General features: G+C 38.7%; 1 protein-coding gene across 2 annotated transcripts in view; it reads right to left on the bottom strand.

Moving 5' to 3' along the window:
- Nucleotides 1-12,630, bottom strand: part of PTGFR (prostaglandin F receptor (FP)) — a 19,614-nt gene extending 6,984 nt beyond the window's left edge. Inside the window, exons 1-2 of one of the 2 annotated variants that reach the window (XM_010143816.1) lie at nt 12,547-12,630; nt 11,487-12,013 (exon numbers count right to left, since the gene is read on the bottom strand). In XM_010143816.1, the coding sequence (XP_010142118.1) occupies nt 11,487-11,954 (468 nt within the window). In that variant the 5' untranslated portion in view covers nt 11,955-12,013; nt 12,547-12,630. Of the gene's footprint in view, nt 1-11,165; nt 12,018-12,546 lie in introns of those variants that run through there. The other variant, XM_010143815.1, reaches the window with a different exon arrangement.
- Between the last annotated feature and the right edge of the window lie 46 nt (nt 12,631-12,676).

The following is a 12,676-nucleotide window of genomic DNA, read 5'->3' as shown; positions in this document are numbered from 1 at the left end:
GAATGCAATTATGAAGTAAGCCTCATAAACAGAAGGATTTCTTTGTGTGCATAAACTCGCAAATATTAACTGAAAGTGAAGCTTTTATTTTCTGTCAGCTCTCGCCTTAGACATCACCTATTTGCATCTGTTTTGCAGAAACATAAATTCACGTGGGACTTGAGTGAAGCACTCCAGAAGAATCCAAATATTTCTATCCTGGATTGACAGTCCTTTTTCATTCTTTGCTTTCCTCCCCCATCAAAATTAGAAATACATTGGTTCAACTAGCTGGCAATCTAATTACTCTCACAGCTTAATTGATTAACTCATTTGAAAGGAAAGCAGAATGGATATGGATAGAGAAGATTTTAGCATTGAAAACAGTAGATGACTCACTTCATAATGAAAAGACATAGCGTCCGTACCAAAGTCAAATAAACAAGCTGTTTCCTGAGCTACATGTTTTAAAGTTACAAGAAAGCCTGCTTCCATAGAGCAAGGAATGTACTGCTGGCTATAAACAAGGCAAACAACAAAAATCTCTGGTACAAAAAAATTAATTTTACAGATAAAATATTTTTTACCCAGCAATGCTGAGAGAAACTTTACAGGACAACTGCCAGACCACTTGGGACCAGAAAACAATAGAGTATTTCTAATAACACATAATAAGGACCATCCTGAGAAACATTAACAAATCAAACAAATGAGTATTTAGGAATGATAGAAGAATATATGGATCCTGAATGCATATAGTCCTTATCAGGATCAGTTGGGTAAAGCTTCAAACCCTGGAAATGGCCTATTACTTCTCTTTTATTGCTTTGCTTTGCTTCTTCAGGTTTTCACACTCATTTGGAAAACACATTTTTATTGGTTAAATAAATACCGTCACTGATTTAGGAGAAATGAAGCCTCGCTCACTAATACTCTAAAAATACCCAAAGAGTGAGTCACAAATAACACATAATACAGGGAATGAAGAGAACTATCTGAATATAGAGAAAAGGAGACAATATACAGAGAACCTGGAGGAAAAAGGGGCTGCAAAGGTCCGTGATTACAGAATGAATTCAGCACTGAATTACTGTTATGCACAGGACAAACCAATACTTAGAAGTGAACTGTCTATTCAAACCTCAACCTGTTCACGCTGCTTCACTGCTAAAGTCATCCTCCACTGTTTTTACATGTCTGAGGAGAGATACAGTACACATTCAGCAACCAGAGGAAATCTTCCAGTTACATCTTTGAGTGCAAGAAAGTGTTCTAATACAGGATCTGCCAGTACTTATCTGGCTTTTTTTTCTATTCTGTCAGACTTTTTGTCTAAGAATCCAAGAAGTAGGTTGAATTCTCTAAGGTCACTCCCTGATTTCCAAGGAATGGCAGATACATGCAGGCTTTCAGGGCAAATACCACCAAATCCAGAGATATCCATGCATATTAAAAGTGTTAAAAGAAGAGAGAAGAATTTCAGTGAGTCAGTCATGACATAGAGTGGCCTTTTCACCCCTTCTAGAATTCAGGAATGCAGACGGCTTTGATGCAAGCCTGCAAGACCTCAAGTAACAACAGGTCTAAAAAGAACCTACTCTACTGTCTACGAATGGAGCCAGACCTTCAGTTTAATTATCTGAGAGATTATTGTGTTTATATATGGTGCAGGAGGAAAACAAGGAGGAAAAATTGATTTGTAATTATATTTTATGTATGCTTATGTTTACCATGTATGCAACATACACAGTGAAGGAAAATGAAAACTTTTTACCGATGAAGTCACAGTCACCTAATGACCTGGTACGATCTGACCTGCAGTATTTGCAAATCTGGCTGAAGGCAAAAGAAGATGTGACAAGTTCCTTTCACCATTTTTTTTTTTTAGATCACCTTTATTAAAGTGACTTCTATATGTCATTCTGGAGAAGTACAGTAAGAAGATATGAACATCAAGGCTAATGAATTAGAAATATACTTACCAAGTTGGAATATATATTTTGCAAATATTTTTTTCTTTAATGTTGGAAAATAAATTAGAAGGGGTTGCTAGGCAGCTGGATCACCTTTTAGGTGGAGGAGGGAAAAGAAAAATCAAATCTCCATTTAAGTGTGATTTACTTCTCACTACTTTGGCAAATGCATGCTGCTGGTGAAAAGTGGATTCAATTTTATTTCCAACGCAATAATGAACTGTAAATCCTAAAGCAAATTGCTACCACTTACATGGATCCTCGCCTCCCTCCTGCTTCACATTCTGTTTTAACACCTTTCCATGAAGTGAGGCAGACTGGAACACAGCTGGTCACATCCCCGCCAGCACAAGAGTCTTCCTCCCCATGTACTCACGTCCTGATGTTGCTCATAAGATGGATGATGAGGTTGCTCACTGACAGACTCCATAGACCCTTTACACCCTCCCTCACTCCCATAACTTTGGGGTGGCCACGCAGCTCATGCAGAGCCAGCTTATGCAGAGCTCAAGCCACCTGAGGCAGTTGGCAGCACTCGGGTCCAGGACAGCATGCAGAGTACCAGCCGGAGATCAGTCATTAACTCCAATTTCTCCAATGACAAAGTTTGTGTGAGGTCAGTATTGAGGCCTCATTGTCTTTTAAAGTTCAGTTCAGGACACCCCGCACACAGAGGCTCATCTTCAGCCTTCTTCAGGAAATCATGCAGAAACATGACTTCAACACCATTCAAACCTGCCCTTCAGCACGAGACTCTGAATAAGGTCTTCACACAGCTCGTTAAAAAGAGGAGCTAAGAGCGAGCTTATGAGCCGCTCTCCACTCCCTGCTCTGCCTAGAGTAGATAAGAGCAATCCTTCAGCAAGAGATACTATATTCCCTACAACATGGCTCAGGTTCATGTCGCTGCTCAACTATTTCACCTCATCCAATATGAATTCAGAAGATTACAATTACTAGAACTTCACTTTAACTCCTGGTGTAAACCTTTCTGCAATGTTCTGCTACCTGACCATTACTATTTCTAAAAGCACGTACACAGAACTCGCAGCGGGATGGTGGTCCTGTTCCGCTGGGCACTGGGCATGCACACAGTGAACAGGCACATTTGCTCCCCGGGGAGCCTATAACTCAAACTGCAATCCAGCAATTTCTGAATATTTTAATGTAAAATCTATCTCTTAAAAGCACATGAAATAAGAATTATTGCTCTGTGGTAAAACTAAACAGCATATTTCCCAGAAGAGGATCCAAATAACACACCCTCTCAGACATGAACTGGTTCCACACTACTGAGACAAGTAACTTCTACTAGAAAGTATTTACAATCAACATGCAACTTAAGATGCAACAATCATCATGCAAAACTTGAATTAACACCATAATAAATATGTCACAGAAGACATGAATGTATAGTGCACCCTGACGTCTGTCATGTTAAACCTGGTGAGGACGAAGGACTTTCTGGAGCTGTTCCATGTGAGTACTTGTCCCAGAGATTTTTCAGCAACAAGTTTATCATTTCAAGTATTTACAGAGTTGGGAAAGAGAGCTTTCCTAAAATAACCACCAAAAATGGTTATGCTGTGTATGACATTTTCCAAAAATGGTTATGCCGTGTATGACATTTTCAAGCAAGAAAGGCCTGAACAAGTGTAATATCTAGTAAATACGAAGAATTCTCTTCTACCAAACAAAATTTGAAAGTATGTCAAATTTACTTGCTTTTTAATATCAAGTACAAAATCCAAAAACTTTACCAACTGAATAAACAAGAGGAGGTTATGAACAGCAGATTTATTTGACTGAAGTTTTCAAAATTTGGTTTTTCAAGACTGCAACTTCAAAACTGAAGATGAAAAAAATTCTGTGAGAGTCACTGACATCTATTTGGAATGAAATTTTGTGTTTCAATCCATAGATGTTTATAGCTTAATTCCGTATATATAATATAAATCTAAAAATCAGGCAGCAAGTAATTTTGAAAGAAAAACAGGACCACTTTTTTTGAAAATACAATGTTCTCACATGACTGGAAACCTGCCTTCCTTACTTTTTGTCTCCGAAACAAACCAATCCCATTCTGATGGCACTGCATTTTCAGAAAAAGTCTTTAGATAAGTTTTTCCAAACAGCACTAGTGGACATAGATAAGAAAAACTGTAATTATGCTTTCCCAAAAGCATAATTACTTCTGGTAAAGGAAAACGTCAATCTCAGCCCTTCTTCCTTCCCTGGTTCATATCGTTACCGCAGGACCACTGTCTACTTATTCTCCAGAACTTCTTTCCTGACAAGAGAGCATCTCAGCTGCTCAACTCCCTGACTTCTGTGAGAGGGAGGTAAACACTTGAGTTACAAGTATAGTCACAATTAATACAGAGTTTCTAAGCAGTTTATGATAAGCTATGTCCTGGTCCAGACTTAAAAACTTTTTTTTTAAATGATTCATATTTCTCAGAAAGGCCATGGTCCGTAAGACCTCCATGAATTGTACAAGATGAATTCTTGTACAGACCAATTCTGAACACTGAAATTCAGTATCATTTTAGGTGGGTTTACTCTAAAACACTGCTCGTTCTATTTCTCATCCAACCCGGCAGAAATTTGCCAGCTGTGCCTCTTAAGAATCCAGAATAAAAGAAAGACCTCTACAACCAACACTAAAATAAGACATGAACATCTTGTCCGAGAGTTTCTAGTATCACAGAAACACATCTGAATATGTAGACTGAATTTTTAAATGCATCATATTAAACTTTATTACTCTCTCTCTCTCTGCAGACACCTGCAATTTCTTTCCATGGAGTATTTGCATGGTGGCATACAAAAGCATAATCGCATTGTCTCAAGTTGCTGTTCAAACCTTATTCCACAGGCAACTAAACTAAAAAGACACTTCTGTCTTGAGAATAACAAAAACTGCTTTCTTCTCCTTAAAATCAGCTATTTACTCCAAAATATCTTTTGGATCATAATACTAGGAATGACACTAACATTTCAGCAATTTAACCTGGAGTATCAGAAGTTCATTCGGAGGAACTCAAACAAGAACAGTAGTTGAATTTGCACAGCATTAACGGATGTATTGGAAATGAAGCAAGCAATTCAAAGACCATGAGGGAGAGTGAGAGCCCTTTTTCTAGTGTAGCTTGAAAGATAAGCAAACTCATACAAGATTTTTTTTTCTTTCCAGAGAACTCAGGGAAAATTTTATTTAGTCTAACAGCCACTCCTGATATGACCTCCTCCAACTCAGCAAAGCCTGGAAGAGAAAAAACAACCTACAGCTGACAATTACCATTACTGTATTGATGCTTCAGACTAGAGAAAAAGAGGCATATCTAGCAGGCCTTCTGCTAGTAAGAAGCTTTTCTTTTCTCTATGAAACTCGTTAGTTTATTAAAACTGTGGTGGCAGAAGTGGGTTCCTGAGATGGGCTTGCACCCAAAAGATGTAACGATAACGTCCACTGGATATTCCCATGGAGGTCCTGCAGCAGGTCACCTCTCCTGCATGTGTCAGTCTGCTGCAGGCAGCGGGTGAAGCATAGCCCAGACCCAACTTGAACCACATCTTCTTTTCTCTGACAACATACCCTGTCTTTGTATGGTGTCAATAGATAACCACTCCAGCAAAACATGACAAGACTTCAATGACAAAAGCAAGCATAAACATAGTCATCATTGATTATCTTCTTTAAAATCTGAATCTTGAAAAAGACACACAAAGTCTGTGAAAATAACTTTTACAACAGCATTCAGGGCTACAAGGTTAGCTAAACATGTTTAAGAGTTTCTCCTTCAGTCTTCAGAAACAGTGACTGGAAACTGAAAGTCTAGTTTATTCTTCTTGACAAGAAAAGATCACTCTCCTTGTTGACAATGCCCATGCGGGCACAAAGAGCTCACAGAAGCTGCAGCTTTGACTAACAACATGTTTTGAGAGTGCAAGAGAATCCACTTCTGCAAAGCAGCCACCCGTGAGACCTGGGGCGGCTGTACAGTACATGGCGACAAGGCCCTCACTGGTAAGCATGAACCTGCATCTTGGGACATCCTGTGTCTGCTTCTCCTCCGGAGCATTTTCTGATTATGAAAATCTCCAGTGACAAGAGCACAAGAGAAGGGACAAATATTAAACTAACTATTTTGTTGTAGGGACAATACAACCAGCAATATTCGAAGGCATACAAACAGCATTAATAAAACAACGAGCCCACGTGCATGATGTCCTTTGCTCATATAAGCATAAGGTGGCATAAGAGAAGTTTAAACTGCTGGCTTATTAAAGAATAAAGAAAACAGAAATGGAGAGAGACCCTTCAGGGGTAACAGGTCTGACCTCCTGCCAAGTGCCACCGTGCATGTATATACATGACTACACATACAAAAACACTAAAATGAGATGGAAAGAGAATTGCCTTGTACAACAAAGTACCTTATGCTGTATGCAACTGCGTGACCTAGAATTTAGCTACCGTAAAACCTGCAATGCACTGACCTCCTTCAGCACATACCAACCGTAGGCCTGTCTCAGCACCTGAAATACCTGGTGGAGCAATCAGAGTGGGCTAGGCTGGGGTAAGGGTATTCCACCAAGAGCCTCCCTGTTAGTGCACCACTGCCCTTCTCACCTCCTCTGGCAGAATATTCACTGAACTGACCACTCAGACCAGCTCCAGCAGCTTCTAGGTTGGAGTGATTCAGCAAACTGTAAGGTAAATGCAGCCCCGGGCACGTGAGAACCAACCATCAAGCCTCCTTGCATGAGACAATCTGAGGACAAGAAGTCAGAGCAAGTTCAGAGAGACACAATTAGGGTAACAAATTGGAAAGGGAATAGATTACATGAGAAGAGACTACTAGAAATTAATCTAGGCAGTTAAAAAAGCAACTGAGTAAGAGCTGATATAATCATATAAAAAAACCCCACAGACGAGATTTTCAAAAAGACCAAGGGTAGCTATTTTCTGCAGTAGAGGGGAGGTAAAACTGGAATGAAAGCAATCAGATAACTGCACAGAAAGAGATCTTAACAAGAATAATTTTTATGTAAAAGTATATTTGTCAGGCTAAGACTGTGTTCCACACATGAAAAAGAATAGACATTTCTCTGTATCGTAACTTGCTCCCGTAGATCATTTCACTCTGAAATGAACCCCTCCTGTCCATAACTACAGGGAGTTCACTTTGCTACTCCAAAACCAAAATTTAAAATATGTTTATCCTTTGAGCTCCACAGAATTTGACATAATGACGTCAGAATTTGCTCATACGAACACAGCTCCAAAAACAAGCTGTTTCATGACAGGCCAGATGTCAAGTCACAGCCAAAAACCAGCTTTGTATAACAATCTGTTTCACGAGAGAAACTAACGACAAAATGCTCCAGCCCAACTATTTTCTTTGGGAATCCAAGCCCTAGGGACCAAATTTATCCAACAAAATTCACGTATCACTAGCAAAGGGCTAAGACTCTAGCAAGGATGGAAAAATGATGGCTTTACTACACAGAGGAGTTGACGGTACTGCCTTCAGAACATATTTTCCTGGAATTACCCATCTCAAAGTGAAATTATCTGGACTGTCAGAACATATGTGCCTCTGCAAATCATTGACTACATAGATTATCAGAAAACTCATTAATTTAATTTGTTGGGGGTTTTTGTGAATTCCCTCCCACTCTCAAGTCCTCAAAAGGGGATGAATGTTCCCTCATAAGGGAAGAAGCAGGGAGTACCCCTCATTCTGGTACTTCACTAAGGAAAGACTCCTACACAGTGGCACAAAACTTGAAAAAGCCGCTCGTCTTTGAGCAACAGATGAGATGGAGCTTCAGGAAAAAAAATCAGAAGGAAGAAATCAGAAGAATGTCCCTGTCCAACAACCCCAGGCAGAGCTGCACACAAGCCATGCTGTGGGCTCTGCTTCTGAAAAACAGAAAGTCCAGCAGTCTTAAAACAGAGGTGGTGATTGATAATAATATTATATATAATTATGTATTATATTAAATGTTATATATACACACACACACATTTACACACATATATAAAGGCACCAAAACAAGTTCACTACCACTGAGCAGGTACAGAAGACAAGTTCAGTTCCACACCAGATGCCATAAAGGACAATCCAGGGTCTTGTGCCTCTAATGTCACCCAGAGGTGATTTTAGCACAAGACAATGACCAAGTATATAACTCCACTTAGAAACAAAACAAATAAAATTTAATAGTGAAATAAATCTGCAGTTGGATTATGGTATTGAGAAGATTTGACTGCGGTAGGCATGCACATATGACAATTGACGTAATACCAAACTAGTTTAAAAACAGGAAAAATAAACAAGGCAAACACCCCATCAGATGGAGAGTCACACCAAATAAATCCAAACTTGTATCTGCAAACCACATGTGCAATAACTGCATCGCCTTCCTCTGCTTGCTCTTCCAGAGATCTGCTTGGTTTCTAATTGCTTTGGTTTGTATCGAGGCAATTCACTCTCACATTTTGTTCCGTATACTCTTTGCGATAGCGAACATGGGTAAAATTCACAGTTCAAAGATCGGCACTGACTTCTAGATTTAGCTCTGAGAAAAAATTAAACAAGCAAATGATTGCAAAACAAGCATGTATGTAGCTATTTTGCCAAATAATTCCACCTATGAACACCTGCTCGTATTTATTTCACGAAATACTTCTTTTGGTATATGCTGATTATATTATAGACTGCAAACTGTTCATGTAATTTATTAAAAGCCTTGAGAGGTTTCACATAAATTGGACAAGTAGATTTGGACCAGCAATTCATTGTAAATCATACACCCTGATAAACGCTGGATCTCTTTACCGTCGCACTTTAGCAGTACGTTCCTGGCAAAGCTTCATTCCACTGTATGCTCTGTACGCTCCACTGCAGTCCCACAGAGCCTGCTAAATTAACACTGCACATAATTCTGTTTGCATTCAGCGAACAAAATGCTATAAAAAAAAAAAGACTGGGTAATTCAGAGAATTAACTGATGCAAACTCTACAATCCTAACAGCTAAGAAAAGTGATACCTACCAAGGACCTGTCCTATTGCATTTCCCAGACTATCGAACTCTGACTAAAACACTAATCGTTCACTTCCTTGAAACTAACACTAACTTTTTTTTTAACTTCTCATCTGTGAGGTAAACTTGTCCATTTGCAGAACTATTTTCCATACTGCCAGGCTAATTTTGGCAATAGTTTGGCTCATCTCATTTCAAAAGAGATCAAGAAGCAAAGTATCGCAAGCCCGGAATGCATAGGGAGTGCTGGCATATTTGCCACGCAGAGAACCAGAATTACTTGTAACACATCCCCCTGCAACATGGTCCCGAAAACTACCATGGACACAATTAAGCAAGAAGTCACTCACTGGTCTGTATCACCAGCTGATAAAAACAATGAACTCTGAAAAGCCTCTGAAAAAAAATTTTGTGCTGGAATAATAATGCATCATCAACTACAACTTAAATGAAGTTAATATTTAAACAAAAGTAGAGCTGTGATTTCATTAAAGATTGTCTAGATCTCAAAAATTTGTATAATTACTAAAAATTGAAAGGCATAACAAAATTACCAACACTGAAAAAACAACCACAGTAGTGCAATTTAGTATTCCTTATAAGTTGAATAAAGTATCTCTTTTGAATTAAAAAAGTCTATAGCTCTTTTGACACCCAAGGGCTTTTTAATAAACAAATGTCAGCAGAAGATAATATACTGCTTTTTTCATTAAAAGTAAAGCCATCATTTGAGTTGCTTTTCTTGAAAACCACCCTGTGGCTGCCCCAAAAAATTTCAGGAGGTGTTGGGAAGTAACTGGAAGTTCACTACAAAAGTTTGCCGTACTGTTGCTGTACAACTTTGTTTACGCTCTATACACTACACCCACGACACTCACAAAAGTCAACATGAATTTAAACAACACTGCAGAGCAAGCCTTAAAAAATTCTCTGTGTGTTGAACAAAAATGAAAAAGTTAGTGCATTTCAGTTAAGCAGAGATTTATATCAAGACTGTCTCCTTGAAGCCTGTGACAGTGGATTAATTAAATGCTACCTGCCAGATATATCCAACTGCTGCAGCTAGGCTAGTACCAGTAGCTAATTTAGAACTAGTTCATACTATACCATAGGCAGAGAGTCACTCAGATATAGCTGGATCTGATTCAGATCTCAGATTTAAATTTCTATAATTGTAAACTCAAATCAAAATTGCTCCTCATTCATATCAGTGGAAAATTACGAGACCTTGTTTCTAGGAAGTAAAGTGAGATTTTCATTACTTGTGACTTAAGCTCTCTCACTCCAGTAAAAATTAAATTTTTTTCAGTCACATTTACTGCAGTAAGAAAAGTCACAGTTAATACCAGCTTTATAATGCCATCATACAACAGGAGCTGTCAAATTCTTTCCCACATCATAATGCAGCTTCCTTTGACCCTGCTCACTGACAGGGCACACGCTAACACGAGCAACACTTACCGCTCCGAAAGAGTCACAGGAGTTACCAGCAAGCAGTCCTGAATTATAGCTGGGACAGCTGAGAAAATGCACCAACTGCACAGAGCAGCTTCACTAGACATCTGTCCAGATTACAAACCCAGCTTGCTTAACTCTAAACCAAATTTTTATTTTAACCCACTGCCAACCACTGCTTTTTAACAAGACTCTAAAGCAAAGCCCCTTAATACCCTGCTAATGGAATGGAGGATTTTTACATTCTTAACTATTATCTTCCGTAACACGGTTCACAAGTGGCAGTAAACTGTAATAATAACAATGAACAGACTACCATAAATAAAAGAAGATACAAACCACGGTACAGACTAAACAGACTTGCCACTCACTGGATTTTTGGCCAAGTTCAATATTCGTTCTGATTTACTCTAGCCACCATTTTTCTACCACTGCCTGATTCAGAGCAAGCGAAATACCGTCCTCACATATTTAGCTTGCTCAATGTAATTGGCTTATGATCAGAAGTGGAGCATAATTACCATTTTTGTTATAGATGTATAGGTACATACATTATGGGCAATATGCTGTAAATTAATATATCAAAATGCAAACAGAGCTACTATCACAGCTAAAGTGCCTTAAAACCTGGAGATTAAAAAATATAAATTTTGTACAGTGATGTACAGCATTAGAAATTGGCAAACACATGAGGCTCTTACCAGGAATGGACTCCAGCAAATGCAAGAAACACACATTATAGCCAAGAGCTGAATGATCATTTCAAAATGATGAGATCTGCCTTGTCTTTGTTGACTTCTAAATTTGACTCTTAAGAGGGTAACTCCTGTGACAGCATTGCACAAGAATGAAATAGCAAGGGCCAGTAACCCAAGGCAAGAAAAAAGTAAGAGATAAAATCTGTCTTCCCAGTCCTCAACATGTTCTGTTTTATAGAAGCACCAGGTCCTCGATGCTTGAATTTGATAGGCTCTAAACCTAAGGATAGGCAGCAAAGCTATAAGAACAGCAAACAGACATACCATAGTCAACATCATTTTCACATGTTTAGAAGTCATTTTTGTAGAGTGAAATATTGGTTTAGTGACTCCAATGCACCGCTCAACAGCCATCACACTGCCCAGGAAGATCGGGCACAAACCAAAGAAAACCATGCAGATGCCAAAAACACTGCAAAGAATGTTGGATTGGTTAAATCGGATCCAGTCTTTATCTGATGCATACACAAACACTGCAATGGCTCCATTGATGAGGTGGCCAAAGAGATCTGTGATGACCAAACCACTAGCAAGAAGCAAAAAGGAGGCTTTTGACTTCTGTCTAAATCTCTGATATGCCTTCATGAGAATTGCTATTGCAAGGCTGTTGGACAAAATTCCCACCGTCATGAAGATTATTGAAAAGAAAACTGAAATCTTCTTCTCTGTGTGGCAGGTTGTGTTTCTCAAGATTCCAAATCCAGCCAGCCCTGGTGATTTTGAACTGTTCATGGTTAGGAAAGAAGAGGCAGCCCTCAAAGCATTTCAGCAGTCTTGTAATCAAAAGGCATCTGCAATATTAAAAACAAATATTGACACACTGTAAAAGCCATACCACTGTTCAAATGACTTTTAAAGAAGAAATTCCATAACATTAGACTGTGGTACAAATCTAATTTTCCAGTTTTCTGAGTGATGTGATACGATATGGCATCACATCTTAAGTGCATCCATCACAGGATAAAACAATTATCTACACGCATTATACAATGCAGATATAGCAAACAGTATCTGTGTAGTCTCTGCCCATATAAGATAAGCAAAATAACATAAAATATATAGTGCTCATGTACAGATAATCAGAGAAACCATATAAAACATGCTGGTGGTTAAACTACATATGTAAGTCAATGTTTTTACAACATGCTCCTAAGATGAAACACAACCACAGTCAAAAGTGAAATACTCAAACTGGAATGTTTTGAGATGATAATCACACTCCATTTTTCTCCTCACTGTTAGGCATTTATCTTCAAAACAATGTCCTAACATCTTCCAAGCAACTATCCTGTCGCAATTCAGTGTTTTAAAGCTTCAACCTAACCAACACTGAAGTCTCCAACTCCCCAGCTCCCTCACCGAAGCACAAACTTGTATTTTACACGCTCCCTTATTCAGAAGCCAATTCCACAAGTTACTTTACACTTTATCTTCCATCTCTGCTCTCAGGACAT

The sequence above is a fragment of the Buceros rhinoceros genome, unplaced genomic scaffold (assembly GCF_000710305.1).
Source record: "Buceros rhinoceros silvestris isolate BGI_N320 unplaced genomic scaffold, ASM71030v1 scaffold25899, whole genome shotgun sequence".
In the NCBI taxonomy this organism is placed as follows: domain Eukaryota; kingdom Metazoa; phylum Chordata; class Aves; order Bucerotiformes; family Bucerotidae; genus Buceros; species Buceros rhinoceros.
Note: the sequence above shows the minus strand (reverse complement) of the source record. Positions and strands in the feature narration are given on the sequence as shown.